Here is a 25,148-nt window from a genome sequence, read left to right on the forward strand (position 1 = left end):
CATAGGAATGTCCGCTCTGGATTAGACCTGACAATGGCCTGTGTCATATGCTTCAGAGGAAAGTGTAAGAACCTTGCAATTAGCAGATGTAGATTAATCTCCTCCCTACGTTAGGAGTCATCCTGATCTCTACTGGTTACTTTGGTTTAAGCCCTGAAGCACAAGATTTAATATTCCGTCCACAAAGTTTATTATAATTAATAATAGCAACTTCCAGATGTTCTTGGAATCCATGTCCAATCCCTTTTTGAATCTTCTTAAGTTCTTGGTCTTAATGACCTTTTGTGCCAGTGAGTACCACACTTTAATTATATGTGTGAAAAATGTTTCCTTCGGTCAATTTTGAATTTCCTACCTTCTAACTTCATTGAATGTACCCTGATTCTTACATTAGGAGACAAGGAGAACAGAAGTTCCCCGTCTATCTTGTCTAGATTGTTGATTATTTTATCTACTTTTATAAAATCCCCTCTTATTCATCTCCTTTCTAAAGTAAAGAGTCTTACTCTGTTGCACTGAATAGCTTTTCTCCTCATTCATTAAGAATGGTTAATGCTCCCCACTTATGGAATTCAGAAGTGGGCCAGAATTCTTGCTGAAGGCTCCAGGTTTAAGCTCTGCCTTTCAGCTCAGACCATTGTGAAATTTTCTCTGTTTGACCGTGGAACAAGTTGGTGGTACAGTTTTTCTTAACCAGTTTTTTTAACTCCTTTATTTCCATGCAGTTGCAACTTAGTCGTCTTCTTTCTCTTTCTGTGGGTTGAATGAATAGCAGCATGGTGGTTTCAACTGTCTGGATCAGCTGCTGGAACACCTCCCTGGTGGAGTAGTCTACCCCCTTTAAGTCATGGCAGAGCTGTCACACAAACACCAGGCTAAATCCAAGGGGTATTTCCTACTGGAGGCATTACATTTACAGGCTTCCTTTTCCCAGCCAGCCATAACACTGCCAGGTTATGGGTCTCAGAGTTTGACTCTTCACCTGGCCTCAAGTATTTATGACTCTAATGCAGAAAAGCCTTGTCAGGAGCTTCTGAATTTTGGGGGAAAGAGTTTAAGGATGAGGAGGAAGCTATCTGGCCTAGCTCTGAGGTAAGTACTGCAACAGACCTGTGCTGGAGGAGAAGAATCCCCTGAAATAATCTGAAGTTCCCCTCAGATACTGAAGTGTGTCCTCATCTCCAGGGGCAAAGACGCACAGCTCCTGTATAGCTCCCCTTCTTCCCACTGTGAATCAGGGGATTCTCATGATACTCACAGGTATATCCTGCAAACCCCAGAGACTCCAGGGCCCCAAAAGGCAAGACCAGCTGTCCCCTTCACAAGGTAGTGATTAAGTATTTGTAATGAGCAAGTGGTTTGCAAATCAGGGATTAAACCCCTTCTCCTTTGCCTTCTCCCTCCCCCCCGAGGGAATATTTGCTATGGTTTGCCTCCTACACAGAGGCAATTGCAGTGCTCAGTATCACCCGTGCTGCTTCTCCCCCTCCCTGCAGCATATCTGGGCATGCAGAGAAACATGTCCCTCCTGTGCAGATCTGTCTCAGGTGGAATTCCTATTAACTGCAGCTGTTCTGGGTTTCAGCTCAAGGACCTTCCAGGGAAAGGGGCTCAGATATGAGGGAACAGCAGTATGGGAATTGGGCCTTCTGATCATCAATTTTTCCCCAGCTCTGCCAGAGAAAGGGAACACTCTGAAAGGTGGGAAATGGGTTTTCTCTCTCCATCTCTCCCATGCTTCACAGGCTGGCTCCACTTTAAAGCCTTAAGAACACAACAGGCCATCTGTGACCAGAACAGAAGCACGTGAGCAGCACCATCATGGGATTGCAGATTCTGATTTACTGAGTAAAGCCCTGAGTGGTACTAGCTTGCTCCTATAGTACTTGGGTGCTAGCCAGCCTGGGGGAGCAAGCAGGCAGTCTTTCAGGCTTCCACAATCAGTGTGTGTGTACCTGTACCCCATCTCTGATGCGTGGTCTCCATGCCAGAATGAACAGTGTACTATCTCCCCCCCATACCACAGCTAGAGGAAGAAGTACTACACGTGCATACCCCATCATAGCCACTGAAAAAAGGAGAAAAACAAACGAACAAACCCTGCAGGACTTTTCCAGGAGAGGATGTCAGTGACTTGCAAGGAACTTATTAATAATAATATATCTTCCTATCGAAGCATTATTAGGTTCTTGGTTTCCTGTTGATGCCTCCTTTTGAGGGCATATCAAAATCCAAATGGGGCTATCTGTTTAAACCCAATGTTAAACTGAAAGGTTTATGTAAAAACAAAGATTTCTTAAATTTTGAACTCAAGGTTGCTGCAAGCAGTAGCTCCACCAAAGAGAGGAATATCGTACATTCATAAATGGGCTTCTTTACAAAGACCCCATAAACCATAAGAAGGCTGGCACACAGCACTACAGTTTCAAAGCTTCAGCTATAGCCATTCAGACCAGAGGTTCTTTTATAGTTAGTAAGGAAGGCCTACTTCGTGGCGAATGAGTGATTTGTCATCTAGGAGTATGATCCTTGTTTGGAGTGAGACATCTCAGGTTCTGTCTTGATATGACTGGTGATGAGGAATGGTTTCTAGCTTAGTGGCTACAAGTAACCCATGTTACACTCGTAAACAGCCATTGTTCATCATAAAGAGAGCTCATGCATCCAAACTTACAGCTGAGGTGATATTGTGGAAAAATTAGAGATATTAGTAGCAGAGAGGCCTCAATCCTCTTTATCAAAGCCAGCATAGCAATTTGTTTGCCACAGATACCAAGGATATCCTAGAAGAGATTATTACCCAGGCAGAGGATAAAAACTGGAGCAGAAATTTCCAAGGAAAGGTAGTTAAATTTTAGGGCTTTCAAGTGATTAAAAAAGTTAATTGCGTGATCAAACAATAATAGAATACCATTTATTGAAATATTTTTGGATATTTTCTATGTTTTCAAATATACTCATAGAATCATAGAATATCAGGGTTGGAAGGGACCTCAGGAGGTCATCTAGTCCAACCCCCTGCTTAAAGCAGGACTAATCCCAAATTTTTTCCCCAGATCCCTAAATGGTCCCCTCAAGGATTGAACTCACAACTCTGGGTTTAGCAGGCCAATGCTCAAACCACTGAGCTATCCCTACCCCAAAGGGAAGGGGCTTGGAGAATGTAGACATCAATCCTGCTACCTCTCGCATACTAAGTGAGCGCTCTACCATTTGAGCTAATTCCCCAATATTGATTTCATTCACAACACAGAATACAAAGTGTACAGTGCTCACTTCATATTTATTTTTGATTACAGGTGTTTGCATGGTAAAAAGACAAAAGAAATAGTATTTTTCAATTCACCTAATACAAGTACTGTAATGCAATCTGTTACGAATATAGATTTATGTACAAAAATACTGCATTCAAAAATAAAACAATGTAACATTTTCGAGCTTGCAAGTCCACTCAGTCCTACTTCTTGTTCAGCCAATTGCTCAAACAAGTTTGTTTACATTTGCAGGAGAAAATGCTGCCTGCTTCTTGTTTACGTTATCTGAAAGTGAGAACAGGTGTTCTTATGGCACTGTTGTAGCCAGCGTCGCAAGATATTTACATGCCAGATGTGCATGCTTCAACCACCATTCCAGGGGGCATGCGTCCATGTTGATGATGCTCGAAAACCATCCAATGCAGTGCAGACCGATGCATGTTCATTTTCATTATCTGAGTCATACCATCAGCAAAAGGCTGATTTTCTTTTTTGGTGGTTCGGGTTCTGTAGTTTCTGCATCAGAGTATTGATCCTTTAAGACTTCTGAAAGCATGCTCCCTACCTCCTCCCTCTCAGTTTTTGGAAGGCACTTCAGATTCTTAAATCTTGGGTTGAGTGCTGTAGTTATCTTTAGAAATCTTACATTGGTATCTTCTTTGCATTTTGTGAAATCTGCTGTGAAAGTGTTCTTAAAACGAACAACATGCTCTGGGTCATCATCTGAGACTGCTAAAACATGAAATATATGGCAGAATGTGGGTAAAACAGAGCAGGGGACATACAGTTCTCCCCCAAAGAGTTCAATCATAAATTTAATTCACACACAATTTTTTTAACGAGCGTCATCAGCATGGAAGCATGTCCTCTGGAATGGTGGCCGAAGCATGAAGGGGCATGCGCATGTTTGGCGTATCTGGCATGTAAATACCTTGCAATGCTGGCTACAAAAGTGCCGTGCAAATGCCTGTTGGTGACATTGTAAATAAGAAGACATTTGTAATTTGCACTTTCAGGACAAAAAGATTGCATTACAGTACTTGTATGAAGTGAATTGAAAACTATTATTTCTTCTGTTTATCATTTTTACAAATCTTTGTAATCTGTAATCAAAATATACACTTTGATTTCAATTACAGCACAGAATATGATATATATGAAAATGTAGAAACATCCAAAATATTTCAATTGATAGTCTCTTGTTTAACAGTGCGACTAAAACTGCAATTAATTGTGATTAATTTTTTGAGTTAATTACATGAGTTAAATGCGATTAATCGACAGCCCTAATAAATTTTACTCTTAACAAAATCCTGACCATGACACAGACAAAAAGAGCAGTTGCATATGAGAGCACACAATTCCTGTACAAGACTTTTCCTTCTGATCAGCCCTTTGTAACCAATGTCTTAAGTGGCTGGTAATAGTCACAGAAAGGCACAGGTCCCATGTTATGCACCCGTGCTCATCCATAGATAACAGGCTAATCAGTACCCTGTCCAGAGAAACAGACCCGCTCATAACTAGACAGCTGCTGGAAAGGATTCGTAGCTACCAGTTCTTCAAAATGAAAAGCTTTTGATCCCAATGCAGAGAATTGCTCACCCAGAGGTCAAAACAGATATGGCTATAGTTAATATTTGCAAAGATCCAAAACTTTATTGCATCAGTCATTTCTTGAGGGATCATCAGTAGTCACTTATTCCCAATGTCTGGATTGCTAGTGCCATGCATCAGCTTCATCGCCTGAGTGGGTTTCTCAAAATACACCTGCTGAAATTCCTTCGAAGGACATAGAATCGTGCTTTTGATGCAATGTGAAATTAGATGTCATTCTCAGATCACATCCGAATGCCTATTTGTGGGCAGGTAAGTACAAACAACATGCTAAACACCAACCCAGTTTTCACTATAGATCCTTGCATACTCAAGTGCCAAATTTAATCTCAATGACAAATTAGAGAAATCTGTGACTGGCTTTCTAATCGCAAGTTTTGGAATTAGTTCCCGTACCCATTCAAGAACCACACTGCTTTTGTCATGAGGAAAAGATGATTCTTACATCCACTAACCCTTTTGTTCAAGTTAAGTTCCTCTTTCTACAATTTGTAAGAAATAGTTCTACCATGGTTTTGTTCGAAGCTTTTTGTGGCATAAATGGGCATTTCTAGAGCTCCAAAGAAAGATTCCAAGCAAATGGAGTACATACATTTGGTATGTCTTGTTCATCATTTTTTCAAAAATGCCAAGACCTTAAGCCCTCAAAGTCGTTGTAGGCAAGAAGTGAAAATCCTGCATTAGTTGGAATGTTAGTAATATCTGGGAAACGATTCACAAAAGTCCCTAGGGGCATTGGGGGGGAAGGGCATGAGCCTTATCACTGGAAGATTTCCAAAGTTTCCATTCCTCTGCAATGGCATCCTTTGGTAGAAAGATGTTACTGGGTGGTAGGTTCCCTGTTACTGCTTAGTTTATAAAGCTCTTGCTTTATATGGGGGACACTTCCATTCCTGCCTATGTTTCTACGATAATAAACTCTGCTTATCCCTCCCTCTCCCTCTCCCACACATATTGGTGCGATTCACTGCTCATTCAGATTAGTAATGAATGAGAAGAGAAGCTGTGCAACAGAATGCGAAACTTCTTACCTGATAATATTCCTTCTGTTAGCAGCGTCTCTCAGAATTCAACCCAACCCGGTAGTCTGTTAAATGGCCATAATATAAATTGAATTTTTTCTCTAAAGCAGAGGTGGGCAAACTATGGCCCGTGGGCCACATCTGGCCTGCGGGACCATCCTGCCTAGCCTCTGAGCTCCCGGCCGGGGAGGATAGCCCTCAGTCCCTCCTCTGCTGTCCCTCCTCCCTCGCAGTTTTAGCTCACCACGCAGGTAGCGCGGCTTGTGCCCGCCCACCTCCCAGGCTTTCCAATAAGCCTGTCCTGCCCATCTGAGTGGCCTGGTAAGGGGGGGGTTGGATAAGGGGCAGGAGGTCCTGGGGGGCAGTCAGGGGACAGGGGGCAGTTGGATGGGGCAGAGGTTCGGGGGGTGGGGGCGGTCAGAAGACGGGGAGCAGGGGTGGTTGGTTAAGGGGTGAGATCCTGGGGCGTCGGGGGGGGGGTCCCAGCAAGGAGGGGGACAGAGCGGCGGGGGGGAGGGTTGGATAGGAGGTGGGGTCCTGGCAGGGCAGTTAAGGACGTGGATTCAGGGAGGGGGTGGTCAGGTGACAAGGATTGGGGGGAGGGTTTGGATGGGGCGGGGAGCAGGGGGGATTGGATAGGGAGTGGGATCATGGGGGGGGCAGTTAGGGGCAGGGGGTCCCGGGAGCAGGGGGGGTTGGATGGGTCGGAGGTTCTGAGGGGGGCAGTCAGGGGGTGGGAAGTCGGAGGGGACGGGGCCCTGGCTGTTTGTGGAGGCGCATTCTTCCCTACCCGGTCCTCTATACAGTTTTGCAACCCTGATGTGGTCCTTGGGCCAAAAAGTTTGCCCACCCCTGCTCTAAAGGGGACTTTGATATATGTTGTTTTATGTTAATTTAATACATCATATCGAGTATTCTTAATGCATAATAATTGGTTGCTGGAGTGTTTCTCCAGCTGTGGAAGAACTCTTTTGGTGGCCTGAGCTGGAGGACAGAGCTTAGCCCTGGAGCCTCCAGCAACAAATTGGACCACCTCCAAATTCCAAGGGTCAGGTATCTCACTTTAAAAATAAAATCACCAAAAAGCTTAGTAGAAAGTTATAAATTAATGGAAAGAGTTAGATAACTAAACGGAACAGCTTCTGTGCTTGTAATCGACATAATTGCAATATAAGTATGCAATAGAAGTAACTCTAGGAGAGGTATTTGTATGTTTCTATTTCTCCAAGACTTCTTTTGCCCCCCTGAAGGAGAGCAGAAAGGAGAAAAAGTCAGCTTTAAAACAGCCCTCTCCTCATTCCAGTCCCTTCTAAAACCCCATATTTTCCGTTTCCTAGGAACGAGTTGATTTTATACAAGGACTGATTTTTTTTTAAGAGTTTTCTTTAATGCAGTCCTCAATAATGAGCGCATCAACAGTGATCTTGTTACTGGAACCCTTGTGCTTCCATGTTGCATTACATCTAAAATTAGATTTGTATTAGCTGCTTAGGACAGGGATTATATATTTTGTTTGTCCTTTTTTAAAGGCTTCTAATACTCTGTTACTTACACATAGTAGCTGAGAATGACGTGAGCAAGAGCCTACAGTGAGATAAAGAGATAAAAAATTACTTTGAAGTACTTCCCTACATAAATATACCCAATAGAATAGTAACTCTTAGGTTTGCAGCTAGAAATTATATTGGAAAGTGAGAAATGTAAATGTGGGTACTCTGACCTGGGCAATTAAAATGTGACACCTTCAGGAGCTAGTGAGGCATGACAAGACATTCTTCTTACTTGTAACTTTAATTTTTGTGTATTATATCTGAGTCGAAACCTGCATATGAAATGAGAAGAAAAAGGGGTAAGCTGTAACTCTCATGCAGTATCGTCTATCTTAGGTACTTATATGACCCCCCTCACTGTAGTATCTGAGTGCCTCATAATCTTTAATGTATTTATTCTTGGAATTCTTGCTAAACCAAATACTATTATCCCCATTTTACAGGTGGGAAAGAGGGGCACAGAAAAGCTAAATGACTTGCTCAAGTTCACAGGAAGTTTTGTTGGCAGAGCTCAACACTGCTTCTGAGCCACTAACTTCAAGTGAAGTCCCCAGCTAGGATTCAATGCAACGGTAGAGAGGTTTTTCTTCAGAGGATGATAACTTTAACAGGAGTAAGAATACCTCTGATAACAGTACGTGACATTTCCTCTGCACATAGGCTACAAAGGGGTGATTCCTAAATTGATAAATTTAAAATATTTTAATCCTGATGACCTCAGACCCTCAGCAGAAGATTGAAGTAGAGGACCTAAAAATACTGGAGGATTGAGAAATAAACCAGATTATATGGTAAAGAGCTGCCTATTCAGAAACCTTAGCGGATGGATAAAAGTATTTCCATGAGTTATGACTAGTTTTAAGTTTTCCTGTGTTTATTTCTTACTTGACGTTGTAACCAAGGTTTTCTGTGAGTGGCTCTTCAGGGGACCATAGCTCCGAAGAATGGGAATCAGGTGGACAGGAAAATTTGCCATACCTGCCTTTGGTCACCATTAGCAGGTGGCATAACCCACGTGGCACTGTTTGGTGCTGTTTTCTAATTCTGATGTGCTCAGTGTTTTAGGAACTGGAGGAGAGTTTTGGAAGTGCTTGTATTTCTTAATTTTTTTTTTGTATCTGACATTGAGTGTTGAAGATAATTTATTCAAAAAAGACTTTAATTAGAGTCAATGCAATGAATTTGTGAGATCCGAGGTAAAGCAAATGCAAGTATTCTGTTGTTGTCCAGGTAACGCAGCTATGCCCCAGACTTCACGTTCAAGCTGTTCAGACTTTGAGAATAGTGGAACAAGGAATTTTCAAAACACAAAGTTTATAGAAAAAGAGCAGTGGTGGTTGCTGTGAATTTATTGAAAGTTTGACAAGATTGGTATTTACATTAATTCCTGTTGTCTTAACTTTTTATTTAAATTCAGCCTCTTACCTCTCTACTGTCTCTGTGGAACTGATTTCAATGCTACTGAGGTTTAATTTAAGTTTATTTATTGTATAATTAATGATGTTAGGATGCCTAGTGCCTTGAATAGGCATCATCATTATTTTAAATCTAAATAAATAAAATAGTTTAGTCATTTATCAGTGTGCCTGTATTCCACACAAATGTGGAGCTATCACTTTTAATATGTTGAAATATTTACATAAAAACAATAGATCCGTAAACTGAGATTTTTTTTTTTAAAAAAATAATTCGATAGGGAAAGTAATGCCACATTATTGAAAACTATATCACTTCACACTTTAAATTTTCTTCCTTTTTTTGGAGCTATTACACATTGTGCCCCATCTGTGCTTCAGGAAACTGAAGGTTTGTGTAGCATACAGTGAATGTCTGTGTTCTTTTTAACTCCCTGCGTATATGTTTTTCTCTCTGCCCAGTAATTTAATTGAGGATAGACATTGGCTGGTGTTGACAGCTTGATTTTTCTGTTCATATTGAAGTATAGATTTAATAGTAATGTCACAGTTACAATTCAGTATAAGTGTAAAACATTGCAAACTACATTATAGAGCCATTTTATTCATTATACCCTGGCATTTATTTTACCTTTAATCCATAAAGTATACCAAATCAGAAAGTATATGGGTATCTGTAACAGTACTAAAAATAAAAACGTGCATATCTTGAAGTGATTCGAGATGAAATATTCAGTTCACTGATTACTAAAAAGTATTACAATTATTTGCAATTTTAAAATGTCTTCAGCAATCCCAGAAATTGTTTATAGTAATTTTTAAAGATTAAAATAATGTAGTACTTTTTAATATATGCTGAAGAAATTTGTGACTTTTTTCCAAGGGTCTCCTGACAACTGGAGTAGAATTTGAATCTCTCCCTGCAGCTCTTTCTCTACCGGCTGAATCTGGCCTCTACCCAGTGACGCTTGTTGGTGTTCCTCAGACTACTGGGCAGATCACTATCAATGGTAAGGATTATATCTTTTACAGTTCTCATCAGGAAAATAGGCACAAGTATCTTAAGGCATTGTGGTTTTTTTTTGATGTAGTAGTTAAATTAATATTTATTTTATATTTCCACAAAGTCAGTATTTAAAAAGAACTTACAAAATAATCCTTTATCAAGAAGGTAGTTCTACATAGAATGAGAAAATAACACATGATTCTAAGAAATACATCACTTTTTTGTTTAGATGTGTGTGTTCATTGCTGTTACTATATTAAAATGCTAAATCTGAGGGGAAGGGAAAGCTAAATATCTGAATAGTCTACTGTATTAGCAAACAATGGTGTTAAAATGCTGGTCTGTCTACACCTGTACTCCTAGCATTGCTAGAATATAAGGTCCCAGAATATCAGTTTATGACTATATTTTTTAAAAATGCATGAAAATCGTGGACTGTTACTTCCACAAAAGACAAAAGTACAGGCGTAAATGCATAACATTTATCTATACAATGTGATACGTTATACTTATATAGAGCCTTTCTTAGGAGGATTTGAAAATGCTTTACAAAGTTTGTGTCTTACCACCTGTGTAAGATATTTTCATAGGAGAGGTTGTGATTTGGCCAAGTTAATTTCCTTTCAGAATCTGGTCACTAACATGGTGTACAAAAATCGATGATTAAATCAATAAAAATTTAAATTAAAACATTTTTTAAGTTTTAAAAGTAAACCTACTTAACATTAAATTTGAAATTATGAAAACCTAATTGAAGGCTTAATCCTATTATCTATTAAAATCATTTAAAGTAAATAAAAATATGCTGTATATGTTTGCTGCTGAAATTTAAAATAAAGTCAAACCACTGAATTGATAAAGGTCACTGGCTAAGGACCTGGAACCAGAGTTTGTTGAAGTACTTTTGAAGGCAGTAGCCTCTTCTGCAGACGCAGAGAGACTGTTCTTCTTTTCAGTTTGTTCAATTAGTTCAGTTCAATGACTAAATAAAACCTAGATGTGAGAAGATGAGATCTACTAGTTCTAAAATCTTGAAGCACATGGTGTGACCAGAAAGTATCTGTTCAATTTACTAACTTGGAAAAAATCAGTTAGTTTTAAATGCGAAACATGTTTTGATATACACTTATATACCTAGCACATTTTCAGGTAGACTTTTTAAAAAAAAAAATCAAATGCTGTTTTTGTGAATTTTTAATACAATTCTAATTTTCATCCAAATAGAGCTTGACATGAGTCAGATCTAAAAAAATAATCATTTAGTAAATAAGGAATGAATCAGTCACCATTTTCTAACATTTAAAAAAAAAAAAAGTAAAAAAGGAATCTGTATAAATCATAGGACTGGAAGGGACCTCGAGAGGTCATCTAGTGTAGTCCCTCGCACTAATGGCAGGACTAAGTATTATCTAAACCATTTCTGACAGGTGTGTGTCTAATCTGCTCTTAAAAATCTCTAATGATAGAGATTCCGCAACCTCCCTAGGCAATTTAGGAAAATAATTAAAGCACAAATACAAAACAAGATTGAAATTAGTGATTTTAAATCAAGGTTTCCTGCTTACTGATTTCAATCCTCAATAAAATTGGTCATTTACAGCACTTTGATTTAAATCAATCCACTGTCATCACTAAACTTTTGTAATTAATTCCTTCATGAAGCAAATAGTTTCAGGACAAATTGGCTCTTTTCTACCTTGAAATAGGTTATCATACTTCAGTCTTTGGAGTCTTCAGTGATTGTCTTCTGGATAATCTGCCAGGATTAAAGACGAATGGCTGTGCAGTAGAAGTCATTCCAGCTTTGCCAAGGCTGCAGATCAGTACCTCTCTACCAAGGTAAGAAATTGAATGAGGTACAGATTTCATTTTTGATAAACTAGAAAATGTTGCATTGGTTATAATGCTGTTTCTGGCTATACAAATTGCTTATTATAACATGGGTATTTAATCACTGTATTTATACAGTACAGTCTAATTTAGTGAAGTAAGACATGTACATTAAAATCAGAGTGGCTTGAAATTGGGTTTTTGCCCTTATTTGCTCTTTGTGTAGTATAAAACTGAAAAAATTGTCTGAACATTTTTCACTTTTTTTAAAACCCTAGAAATATTAGGAATGTCAAGTCTGGTTTTCCTTGATTTTATTGGTTGACTTAATGTGGTCTCGGAGAGTATTTACTGATCTCATACTTGAATCGAATGTTGAGTCTTTAACAAGTATCTACTAAGTTTTCATTAGGCACTGTTGTTAAATAGGTAACTGTATACAACATTTCGAGTTTGGGCCAGGGTGTTCCTATAATTCCTTTCTGTTTCATTAACTTCAGAGTAGGAGTGTCATTTCATTCTGACTGTCTACTCAAGCAAAGTCTTCAGTATTAAGTTGTATATATTGTTTTTGACCAAGCTGTATGTTGGGCTCGCTGTGAGCCCTCATTAAAATGTTATGTTAAAGGTTGCTTCTAGTTAATGGATTTTATTGTAAATGGTTTTATTTTGTGTGTGTGTCCAGCAAAATTATGAATTTAATCTCCCAGGCTCATTTTTAAGGTGTTATGAAGGTTTCCTTTGATTTTGTGAAAATTGTTTGTCCATAGGTGATTTTGTGTTTAATCATTTTTTGTATGAGTTTATCTGAGAGTGTAGTGATTGTCTGGTTTCACCCACATAGTTGTGTCATTTAGTGCAGTGGATGAGGTACACCACAAGTGATAGGCATGTGTAGGATCTTGAAAGGTTTGTTGTAGGTGGTGGTATTGATCATCGTAGCAGTGGAGGAGATCAGTCTTCAGGTTTTGTATCTGTTCAGGCAGGGTCTGGTGCCACTTTGAGTTGGTCTGTCCTGGTCTGTGGGGAATTAGTTTCTGATGATGAGCTTGGAGAGGTTGGGAGTTGTTTGAACCCCAGAAGACGGGGTTCAGGAAAGATTGCTTTTGGGAAGTGGTCCCCATCAAGTATGGGTTGCAATTATTTAATGATACCCTGGATCATTAAACAATTTAATGCTATACACTAAAAATTGTCTTAAAAAGATGCTGGATATATGGCCTGTTACTATAATCTAACCCACTAATTTCCCCTACACACTCACCCCCTTTTTTTTTTTGTGACTGCAGGGCTGTTAACGGGCCACATCACCTTGAGTGGTCTCTTAGAATATGTGTTAACTACGTATGCTGAACAATCTGTTCAACCTTGTATTTAGCTGTGATACTGTGAGTACCTTTCCCATATCTGAAGAAGAGCTCCTTGTTTGTCTCTTTTACCAAAAGAGGACAGTCCTATAAAAGATATTACCTCACCTGTCTTGTCTCTGAAACATACATAGGGTACTTGAGTGTCAAATATAGATATGTATTCTGAAATACCTTAAAAACCTACTGTGAATACATGATTTTCTGTGAAGACAGCCTTTACATAATGATTTAACAAACAAGGGTGTTAAAAGTATATGTGAATTTTAAATTACAGAACTCACAGATTTACCAACTATTAATCTCAATTCCTTTTGCCCTCACACCCTTGTTCTCCTCTGTCTCCTTTCCATCAATATGAAGAATTTTCAGTTTCCTCAAAAAACCGTAACCCCGTCTCTCTCTCTTATCCTGTAGTCCTTCTCCCATCAATTCTAAAGCTCCTTTAATAGTCAATTTACATTCACTGTTTGAACTCCTCTCATCAGAATCCCTCCAGGATCCACTCCAATCTGTCTTGTGTTCCTCTACACTCCTCTGAAGTTGCATTTACCAAGTTCTCCAATGACCTCTTCCTAGTTTAATTTGAAAGTATTTACCCTATCCTCCTTGATCGTTGCACTACCTCAATACCATACAACATCTGTTAATTTCAATAATTGACTGATATGATGCATTTGCTGTTGCAGAAATTCTTGGAGAATCATTTGGAGAAATCTTATCTCTGAAAATTCATTTTCAGAGAGAGATATTTTTCCTAGAGTATATTAAAACCTTGGTGAATAAATCATCCACTTTATTTTCCATTTACCATATAAAACACACTTAAACCATTATTTCAGAAATCTTCAGTCATTTAACTTGTTAGTAATAGTCACTTAAGCAAACAGCTTCTTTCTGAGTGAACTCCTGGTGACTGTACAGTCAGTCACTACTGCTCTCCTCTTCTTCATGTATAACGTAGTTGAAGTCTACGTACTTAGATCTACTTACCCCGGTGTCTTCGCTGTGGTAAGTCGACAGGTGACGCTCTCCCGTCGACTCTGCCTGTGCCTCTTGCCCTGGTGGAGTACCGGAGTCGATGAGAGGGCGCTTGGCGTTAGATTTATCACATCTAGACTAGACGAGATAAATCGAGCCCCTGCTGGATCGATTCCTGCCCGTCGATCCAGCGGGTAATGTAGACAAGCCCTAAGACTGAACCTTAGGCCCCTTCTCGTGTGCCTAGAGTCAGTTTAGTCCCCGAGCAGACATCACTTGGACTCAGTACTTACCATCCCTCCCCTTGTCTTCGTTTTTCTGGCCTGGTGTCAGTAATGATGGGGGGGGGGGGAAATGTCCTTCGTGTCCCCATAGCAGTCAGTGTCTTTAGTCTTGGATACATCCGACATAGGGTGGGGAGCCCACCTCAACAACCTTAGGATTCAGGGCCTCTGGTCTCGAGAAAAGCTCTTCCTGTACGTAAACGTTAGGGAGCTCAGGGCAGTGTGCCTGGCTTGTCAAGTGTTCCTTCCCAAAGTTTCAGGCAAGGTAGTTCAAGTTGTGACAGATAATACAGTGGCCCTGTTTTATATCAACAAGCAAGGAGGGCCCTGATCCTCCGCCCTGTATCAGGAGGTGGTTGATCTATGGGGCTTCTGTGCAAGACACTCATCTCATCTCGAGGCGTCTCACCTCCCAGGAGCCTGGAACATGTTGGCAGATCACCTCAGAAGGTCTTTATCTCACCAAGAGTGGTCCCTTCACCCAGAGGTCATCAATGTTATCTTTCAGAGGTGGGCCTGTTACCCAACATAATTATATCTTTTGACTAGAGTTTTCATAAATTTGAAATATTGCAATACATTCCAGTTTAACCCACTTTACATAACTGATACTAGCTTTAGTAAACCTATGGTAATGAGTGTGGGAGGTGGCCCAGGGTAGGGCAGAGGATGGGGTGCAGGAGTGAGGGCTCTGTCTGAGGGTGAGGGCTTTAGAGTGGAGCTGGAGATGAGAGGGTTCAGGGTGCAGGAGGGGGCTCCATGGGAAGGGCCTCTCTCTCCCTCTGCGCAGTGTTCTGGGGGAAGGGTCCATCTCAAAGGCAGAAAAGGTGGGGGAGTAGCACTGTATGTAAGGGAGCAGTATGACTGCTCAGAGCTCCGGTACGAAACTGTAGAAAAACCTGAGTGTCTCTGGATTAAGTTTAGAAGTGTGTGTAACAAGAGTGATGTAGTGGTAGGAGTCTGCTATAGACCACCGGACCAGGGGGATGAGGTAGATGAGGCTTTCTTCCGGCAGCTCACGGAAGCTACTAGATCGCATGCCCTGATTCTCATGGGTGACTTTAATTTTCCTGATATCTGCTGGGAGAGCAATACAGCGGTGCATAGACAATCCAGGAAGTTTTTGGAAAGCGTAGGGGACAATTTCCTGGTGCAAGTGCTAGAGGAGCCAACTAGGGGGGGCGCTTTTCTTGACCTGCTGCTCACAAACCGGGTAGAATTAGTGGGGGAAGCAAAAGTGGATGGGAATCTGGGAGGCAGTGACCATGAGTTGGTTGAGTTCAGGATCCTGACGCAGGGAAGAAAGGTAAGCAGCAGGATCCGGACCCTGGACTTCAGAAAAGCAGACTTCGACTCCCTCAGGGAAAGGGTGGCCAGGATCCCCTGGGGGACTAAATTGAAGGGGAAAGGAGTCCAGGAGAGCTGGCTGTATTTCAAGGAATCCCTGTTGAGGTTACAGGGACAAACCATCCCGCTGTGTAGAAAGAATAGTAAATATGGCAGGCGACCAGCTTGGCTTAATGGTGAAATCCTAGCGGATCTTAAACATAAAAAAGAAGCTTACAAGAAGTGGAAGGTTGGACATATGACCAGGGAAGAGTATAAAAATATTGCTCGGGCATGTAGGAATGATATCAGGAGGGCCAAATCGCACCTGGAGCTGCAGCTAGCCAGAGATGTCAAGAGTAACCAGAAGGGTTTCTTCAGGTATGTTGGCAACAAGAAGAAAGCCAAGGAAAGTGTGGGCCCCTTACTGAATGAGGGAGGCAACCTAGTGACAGAGGATGTGGAAAAAGCTAATGTACTCAATGCTTTTTTTGCCTCTGTCTTCACTAACAAGGTCAGCTCCTAGACTGCTGCGCTGGGCATCACAAAATGGGGAGTGGATGGCCAGCCCTCTGTGGAGATAGAGGTGGTTAGGGACTATTTAGAAAATCTGGACGTGCACAAGTCCATGGGGCCGGACGAGTTGCATCCGAGAGTGCTGAAGGAATTGGCGGCTGTGATTGCAGAGCCATTGGCCATTATCTTTGAAAACTCGTGGCGAACTGGGGAAGTCCCGGATGACTGGAAAAAGGCTAATGTAGTGCCAATCTTTAAAAAAGGGAAGAAGGAGGATCCTGGGAACTACAGGCCAGTCAGCCTCACCTCAGTCCCTGGAAAAATCATGGAGCAGGTCCTCAAAGAATCAATCTTGATGCACTTGCATGAGAGGAAAGTGATCAGGAACAGCCAGCATGGATTCACCAAGGGAAGGTCATGCCTGACTAATCTAATCGCCTTTTATGATGAGATTACTGGTTCTGTGGATGAAGGGAAAGCAGTGGATGTATTGTTTCTTGACTTTAGCAAAGCTTTTGACACTGTCTCCCACAGTATTCTTGTCAGCAAGTTAAGGAAGTATGGGCTGGATGAATGCACTATAAAGTGGGTAGAAAGCTGGCTAGATTGTCGGGCTCAACGGGTAGTGATCAATGGCTTCATGTCTAGTTGGCAGCCGTTATCAAGTGGAGTGCCCCAAGGGTCGGTCCTGGGGCCGGTTTTGTTCAATATCTTCATAAATGATCTGGAGGATGGTGTGGATTGCACTCTCAGCAAATTTGCGGATGATCCTAAACTGGGAGGAGTGGTAGATACGCTGGAGGGGAGGGATAGGATACAGAAGGACCTAGACAAATTGGAGGATTGGGCCAAAAGAAATTTGATGAGGTTCAAGAAGGATAAGTGCAGGGTCCTGCACTTAGGAAGGAAGAATCCTATGCACCGCTACAGACTAGGGACCGAATAGCTAGGCAGCAGCTCTGCGGAAAAGGACCTAGGGGTGACAGTGGACGAGAAGCTGGATATGAGTCAGCAGTGTGCCCTTGTTGCCAAGAAGGCCAATGGCATTTTGGGGTGTATAAGTAGGGGCATAGCGAGCAGATTGAGGGACGTGATCATTCCCCTCTATTCGACATTGGTGAGGCCTCATCTGGAGTACTGTGTCCAGTTTTGGGCCCCACGCTACAAGGAGGATGTGGATAAATTGGAGAGAGTCCAGCGAAGGGCAACAAAAATGATTAGGGGTCTAGAACACATGACTTATGAGGAGAGGCTGAGGGAACTGGGATTGTTTAGCCTGCAGAAGAGAAGAATGAGGGGGGATTTGATAGCTGCTTTCAACTACCTGAAAGGGGGTTCCAAAGAGGATGGCTCTAGACTGTTCTCAATGGTAGCAGATGACAGAACGAGGAGTAATGGTCTCAAGTTGCAGTGGGGGAGGTTTAGATTGGATATTAGGAAAAACTTTTTCACTAAGAGGGTGGTGAAACACTGGAATGCGTTACCTAGGGAGGTGGTAGAATCTCCTTCCTTAGAGGTTTTTAAGGTCAGGCTTGACAAAGCCCTGGCTGGGATGATTTAACTGGGAATTGGTCCTGCTTCAAGCAGGGGGTTGGACTAGATGACCTTCTGGGGTCCCTTCCAACCCTGATATTCTATGATTCTCTCCTGGCTGGCAGCAGTGAGCTCTGGACCTGGGGGAGAGGCCTGCAGCAGCCCTCCAAGCCCCAACTTGCTCCCCTCCCCAGTTCCTGCCCACCCTCTACCTCTCTCCTCTCCAGGTCCCTGCTGCGTGGCCCTTTAGAGCTGCTGCACGGCAACAATTGTTACACTTTGAATCAGCAAGGTCACCCAGTGCCTGACATTCTGTGACCCAGTATTGGGTCGTGACCCGTACTTTGAAAAACACTGTTCTAGGGAGCATTCACCCTGGTGTCTATCCCGAGTCCCTTTCTCAGTTGAAATATTTTTTTAAAACTTTGTGTGTTCCACGCCACTCTTAGTTGACATTCAGTAACCAAAGTACTAGATAAACCTCATTTGAAAAATTAGGTCACATCCAACCTTTAAAATTCAGTTTTTTAGGTTTCATCTTGCTTTCCCCCACCCTTGCACAGTTCAGTTTTGTTATATAAGCAGCAATTTGTTTAGCGAACTCCCGCAGCTAGAAGTGAATGCTTTTATACCCTTTCAAAACTCTGATTATGAGCTTATTAGTTCTTGCTCCTAATAGTTCCTGAATAGAGTAGCTACTAAAAATTAAGCTGGAATTGAAGAGCTGGAGAAGGAGTATAAGATGAAGCTAGCTGCAATTTTTTTTTAAAGGTTCAGTATTTTGTAAACCACCAAGGACAGGTTGACCGGATTCTCTGATTTCTGTTACGTTTTGTATTGTGGTTAGGTTCTTAAGATGTGATTAATGTTTAACACAGTATTTAATTTGCATATCTATCTTTATTTATAGGTCTGCTCACACATTGCAGCCTTCCTCAGGGGATGAAATTTCCACCAGCGTATCTGTCCAGCTTTACAATGGAGAGACCCAGCAACTTGTCATTAAATTAGAAAATATTGGAACAGAACCTCTGGAGAAACTAGAGGTCACAGCAAAAACAGTCAGCTCAAAAGGTATGTATGCTGGTGTCTGATTAGAAAAATCCCTTGCTTCAAGAGAAGCTTGTACAAAGTGGTTGTGACAGACTCTGTCTTAGTGGAGTGATGTTTCAGAATTCAAGTAACCCTCTCCCCTAATAAAGATTCAGCGGGATCTTTTAGTTGGACATCAATGTCCTCTTTGGACATCAGATCCAGTAAACATCAATATGTTCTTGATTTTCAAAAACCATGTGAAAGTAGATTTGAAGTTAATGCCATTTTGACAGCTTTTATTCTGAATCAGTGAATCTTAACTTTAAAGTAGACAGAAGCAGAAATCTCATCTCTAAAACCATCATTTCTTATTATAATATATAATAGGAGCCAATGATTGTCTAGCCATAGATACTACATTGACTATGAAGAAATCAGATAAATGAGATGGTATTTTGTAGAGAAATGGAATATGCATAAGCAAGGTGGTTTATTAAAGAATAATCTTGTTTTAACCCTAAAGTTTCCTTACTTGAAAGACTTAATGGGGGGAAAAAATGCCCAGCTGCCATCCTAGTCATAGTTTCTGCAGCAGGAAAAAATGTGGAAAAGAACAATTGATAGAATATGAGATTGAACAAAATAAACTATTTTGTGAATTAAAAGGATAGTTGAAAATGAAGAAAGAATAGGATACATGCATAAATTTTCCTGTCTCCATGTATTTTTTTCTAAGATTCTGTACTCTAACCCGCCTGTGAAGGCATCATTATGAAGATTATATTAACAGAATAAATGTAGAATCAGATGAAAGCAAGTTAGTATTTTCTTGCAATGGAAATTACATACACAACTATATTTTTGTTCATTCTTAATTGCATAGTGAGAAAATAAAATTTGATGATTTTTCTTTACTGAGTATCCAAGATTGCCATTTCTACATTGGGATTGCCTCTTCTCTGCAGCTTCAGAAAACAGGACCTGCCGATCATCTGTGAGGGGCTCTCTGCCTGTACGGAGAGTCCCCAGGGAGATTGCATAGATTGAATTAAAAAGCTGAAAAGTATCTTGTCATTACTATAATTGGTACTGTAAAAATATTTACAGGCCCCATCTGGGATTGACATCCACATTGTTATGCAGTGTACACACACATAATAAAAATATTAACTCTACCCAAAGAGCTTACAATCTTGATACTGCAAGAGTTGTGATAGGCACATGATAGTAGTTCTAATACTATACCTGTGTCTTAAAAATTTGTGTAACGTAACAGATTAATGTCTTTTGAATTAAAAATTTGGGTTTCCATAAACAGGGTGGGTTGGAAACATGCGCCTGGATACTAAGGCAAGAAAAATCATCAGATGTCAATTTTATTTTCTTACATATCCAGGCTTGCCATTCCTACAGTGGAATATTTATAGCGTACTAAGCATAAGCATTTAAACCATAAGAAAGAGCTTCTGATACTCATTTCCAGTGTGTAGTATTCCAAGTATCTACTGGGGCTGTTTCACTGACATCAATGCTGGGTGTTCAGGGAAGGTGCATGATGCAGGCATCTTTCGGAAGACTGGACTGTATAGAAAGCTGCACGCTAGGACTTTCTTTCCAGACCAGAAGATTCCAATGGATGATGTGAAAATTCCCATAGTGATCCTGGGAGAACCCACCTACCCCTTGCTCCCGTGGCTCATGAAGCTTTATACTGGGACCTAGACAGCAGCAAGGTGCACTTCAACAGCAGACTCAGCAAGTGTCAAATGACCGTTGAATGTGCCTTTGGTCAATGTGGCTGGTTAGACCTCAGTGAGGAAAATATTCCAATGGTCATCGCAGCCTGCTTTACTCTACATACTATTTCCGAACTGAAGGGGGAAAAGTTTTCCCAGGGGTGGACCGCTGAGGCTGATCAGCTGGCCGCTGATTTTGGGCAGCCAGATACAAGGCTTTGAAGGAGCATTTTGACAGTGATTCCCAGTAATGTCTTTATGTGATGCATTCATCCAGGAAATGATTTTTTTTGCCACCTTGAATTACCCCTGTAGTGCTTCTTTCCTGAACTTTAATTGTAGTGAGCAAATATTCCGACCTATAGCCAATGTGTTTCAAAGGCCTGGTCTACACTACAGTGTTAGGTTGCTGTAAGATGCGTAGCATTGAACTAGCTGCGGAAGTATTGTCACTTAAATTTGGCTCCCAATGGTGTAAGTGCCTCTCTATGCTGATTTAGTAAGACCACCTCCCCCAGTGGCATAGAGATACAGTCAATGTAATTAGGTAGATGCAGTGTCAGTGTAGACACTGCGTTGCTTACGTCGACTGTTACCGTCTTTCAGGAGCCATCCCACAATGCCTCAGCTCTGACAATACAATTGATACAAGCGCTTCCAGTGTGGATGTGCACCACCAACATAAGGAGCCAAGCTTGCGCCATGGAAGCGATTTAATAATTAGGTTGATATAATTTTGTAGTGCAGACATTGCCTCAGGATAGTTAAGTATTGGAATACGTTACGAAGGGTGGTTGATGAATCTTCTTCAATGGATGTTTTTCAGAACAGATTAAAGACCTGTTACAGATGGTCTAGGTATAACTGATCCTGCCTGAATGTGGGGACTTGGACTAGATGACCTCTTGAGATCCCTTCCAGCCCTGCACTTCTCTGATTTCTGTCTTGTTGTAACAGGCGATTTTTAAATTGCAGTAACATCCTCCAGTGAGTCCACAGCTTTGGGTGCATCACAGCAACACACCTTTGTTTTCTGGTTAGGTCCTCCCTGATGTTCAGCACCTGAGATTAACCTTTTTTAAAAAATCTTTTAATAGAGGAAAATCCATATATAATATCAAATGTCACTTTAAGGCTTGAGAATGGCTATGCTGCTGGTATGCTTGGACCAATGCCCATCATTCTGACCAATATTATTGTCCTGTTCCCTTGTAGTCCCATCTGTCTGTCTCCCCTTGTTCTCATTTTATGCTTAGTCCCTACCCCAAAGACTTTACAGTCTATCTTTTTGTTTTTGTATACAGCCTAGCACCTTGGAGCTTTTACCTCTTCCCCTGGCCTGTGCCAGAGGAAGCAGAAGGTATTGAAAAGTGAGCTGAGTCTTAGGGCTGGGCCTAGGCACGTCCACCCTGGGTTACTGAGTATATGGGGAGAGCCCTGTAATCCTGCACTGGGCCCAGTTAAATACCTGATAAGTGAGAGTGGGAGGAGGGTATGTATTGTCCCCTGCTACTTAAGTCCATCCCGTGTGTGTTGTTTATTCACCGGCATGTCCTGTCAGCACTTCTGTGGGCACATCTACACTGAAAACGCTGCATAAGCGCTGCTGTAGTGTTTTAAAGAAGGCTCTAACCCAGTGGGCAAGAGCTCTCCTATCGGCTTAATTAATCCACTTCCCTGTGAGGCAGTAGCTGTGTTGATGGGAGAAGCTCTCAGTGGCAGCTCCTCTAGCGCTCCCACCACGTCTGGACTTGATTTCACAAGACCGCAGTCGGTTGCTTCACCTGAACTGAACCTCCCTGCACCTGACGGCATGGTTGCTGTGTGGCTGAACCCTGAAGAGCAGGCCTGCTCAGAACAGGCTTGGCAAGTCTTGCTAGGTAGCAGAAAGCATTCCACCAGGACTAACTATTTAGCGAAGTGCAAACGCTTCACTAGTTAGGCCTCCGAGAGGAATCTTTCTCCATCCTAGTCTTCTCTGTAGTCTGTACTGGATGATCTGCTCCACCTCTTTTAAGGTTCACTTGACAGCTATCTTGGCTGTCCAGTGGAGGGCAAATCAGTATTCTCCCATGAGATGACAATCATATTTTTCAAGATCCTGGAAAGACTCTACCCTCAGGTTCATGACCCGATTCCCCCATGGAACTTAAACCTGGTCCTGTCAATGCTCACAGAACCTCCCATCGAGCCGTTAGCATCTTGTTCCATACTGCTTCTGACTTGGAAGTTCGACTTTCTAGTGGTGGTCACCTCGCCCAGAAGGGTCTCTGAGATCCAAACCCTGATGTCAGAACCCCCTTATATCGTATTTTTCAAGGACAAGGTCCAGCTGCATCTGGCCTTCCTTCCAAAGGTGGTGTCACAATTCCACAAGAACCAGGACATTTTTCTTCCGCTCTTTTCTGAAACCTCACAAGACTGCCAAGGAGAGTCTGCTCCATATATTACATGTTTGGCGAGCCCTAGACTTCTATATTGAGAGGACTAAGCCTTTCCGCAAGTCTATACAACTCTTCGTAGCAATATTGGAAAGAATGAGAGGCCTTCCACTGTCATCCCAAAGAATCTTGTCCTGAATAACTGCCTGTATCCTGCCTTGCTATGAGTAGGTGAAGGTTTTGCCTCCAACCATTGTAACCACTCTTTCCACAAGAGCTCAGAGCTCATCAGCAGCATTCCTCACACAAGTACCAATCAAGGACATCTGCAACATGGTCGTCGGTTCATACCTTACTGTCCCACTGTGCTGTCACCCAAATGGTCCATGGCGATGCCAGCTTTGGAAGAGTGGTATTGCAGTCAGCACATCCATAAACTCCAAGCCCACCTCCAAGGGTACTGCTTGTGAGTCACCTAGCATGGAATGGACATGAGCAAGCACTTGAAGAAGCAAAAATTGTTACTAACCTTTTGTAATTGTTCTTCAAGATGTGGTGGTCTTGTCCATTCCATGACCCACTGCCCTACCCCTCCATTGGAGATAACAGCAAGAAGTAGCTGAGAGGGTGCGGGGCTGGCAACACCCCTTATACCAGCACATATGTCCATGGCCTCAGGGGGCGCTAGAGCCAGCCTTATGGATACCTCTGAGGGAAAAATCTGCAGCAACTGTGCAGACAGCATGCACACACCAAGCATTGCATGGACATGAGCAACACATCTTGAAGAACAACAATATAAGTATATAAGAACCTATATACTAATTTCTTTTCTTAAGTTGTATATTCTAATATGACAGAGAAAAAAGGTGGTTTATTTCACCCAGGTTAATTGTGTTCATAACTCCAAGAAACAATGCTCATTTAGTCTGTTTTGATAATCAAAACAAGACTGTTCCACTGTGCTCTTGCCTCCCATACGGCATGATTTTGGGAAACTGCATGTGCTAAGATGGGTAGCCAAACTTTTTGGCCCGAGGGCCACATCAGGTTTGTGAAACGATATGGAGGGCTGGGTGGGGAAGGCTGTGCCTCTGCAAACAGCCTGGCTATTTCCCCTGCCCCAACCCCCCCCCCCCGGACCCCACCCCCTAGCCAACCCCCCCTGCTCCCTGTCTCCTGAGCACTCCCCCCCCCCCCCAAATCTCTGCCCCATCCAACCACCCTGTCCCCTGACTGACCCCCAGGACTTTCTGTCCCTTATCCAATCCCTCCCCCTCCCCCTGCCCCCTTACCAGGCCACTCAGAGCGGGCAAGACAGGCTTATTGGGAAGTCTGGGAGGTGGGCGGGCGCAAGCTGCACTACCCGCGTGGCGAGCTGAGGCTGCGGGGGAGGAGGGACAGCAGGGGAGGGGCTGGGGACTATTCTCCCTGGCCGGGAGCTCAGGTGTTGGGCAGGACAGTGCCATGGGCCGTAGTTTGCCCACCTGTGTGCTAAGAGCTGGACCAACAGTTAAGAGGAGTTTATTGGAGATTTCCCCCAGAAAACCCCAGTCCTCTTGTAGTGTAATCAATGGTATTAATATCTTTTTTTTAAAGAAAGGAAAAATTGCTTGTAAGAAGACCAGCCAGAATGCTTACTAGATGAGATATTAAAAGCCTCCTCTGCCTTAAGATATTTTTAGAAGCAATGAGATTTGGATCATTATCATAAATCTTATATCCAGGTTTATTATGGATTAATGGGATAGATTTCAAACAGGTAGATGAGCACATTTTACAGAATATTCTCTCCTCCTCTCCCGACCCGCTGGAAGAAAAAAGGCATGATCTCCTCTTTCTCTTATTTACTACCTCCTTTTGATTTTGAGAAGGGAAAAATTAACTTAAGGTAATTGAGTACCCTTCAGTCCAGAGACTTATTGAAATAGATCAGGTTTTGTATATATGCAGGCCATGTACTTTCTGAAGTTCCCATACCAGAAGGACTTCGACTTTCTATCGGGTGGGTTGGTAAGCAGTGTTTGGAGCATCAACCTGTTCAGTGTGCCAGCTGTGGAGAGCAGCAGTTACATCCTTTGTCATACCTTTTCAAAACATTATTTTCTCAGTGTGAGTCCAGATCAGACTGGATCCTTCAGTCCCTTTTCAATTAACAGCCCTGATTAGCCCTCCCCCGAACATTGTAACTGCTAGCTAGTCTCTCTCAGTGGCGATTTGTAGACACAATGTCATAAAGGAGAGAAAGGTTACTTACCAAAATAAGTCCTGCTTACTAAATATGTTGGCTCTATA

General features: G+C 42.0%; 1 protein-coding gene across 2 annotated transcripts in view; it reads left to right on the forward strand.

The window, feature by feature from the left end:
* The window catches only part of TRAPPC9 (trafficking protein particle complex subunit 9), an 832,591-nt gene that overhangs the window by 138,485 nt on the left and 668,958 nt on the right, over positions 1-25,148 (forward strand). For both annotated transcript variants that reach the window (XM_084622016.1, XM_084622015.1), the window contains exons 13-15: positions 9,742-9,868; positions 11,571-11,703; positions 18,612-18,775. In XM_084622016.1, coding sequence (XP_084478142.1) covers positions 9,742-9,868; positions 11,571-11,703; positions 18,612-18,775 — 424 coding nt within the window. The remainder of the gene's footprint in view (positions 1-9,741; positions 9,869-11,570; positions 11,704-18,611; positions 18,776-25,148) is intronic.

The sequence above is a fragment of the Lepidochelys olivacea genome (genome assembly GCF_965140295.1).
Source record: "Lepidochelys olivacea isolate rLepOli2 genome assembly, chromosome: 2".
Taxonomy (NCBI): Eukaryota; Metazoa; Chordata; order Testudines; family Cheloniidae; genus Lepidochelys; species Lepidochelys olivacea.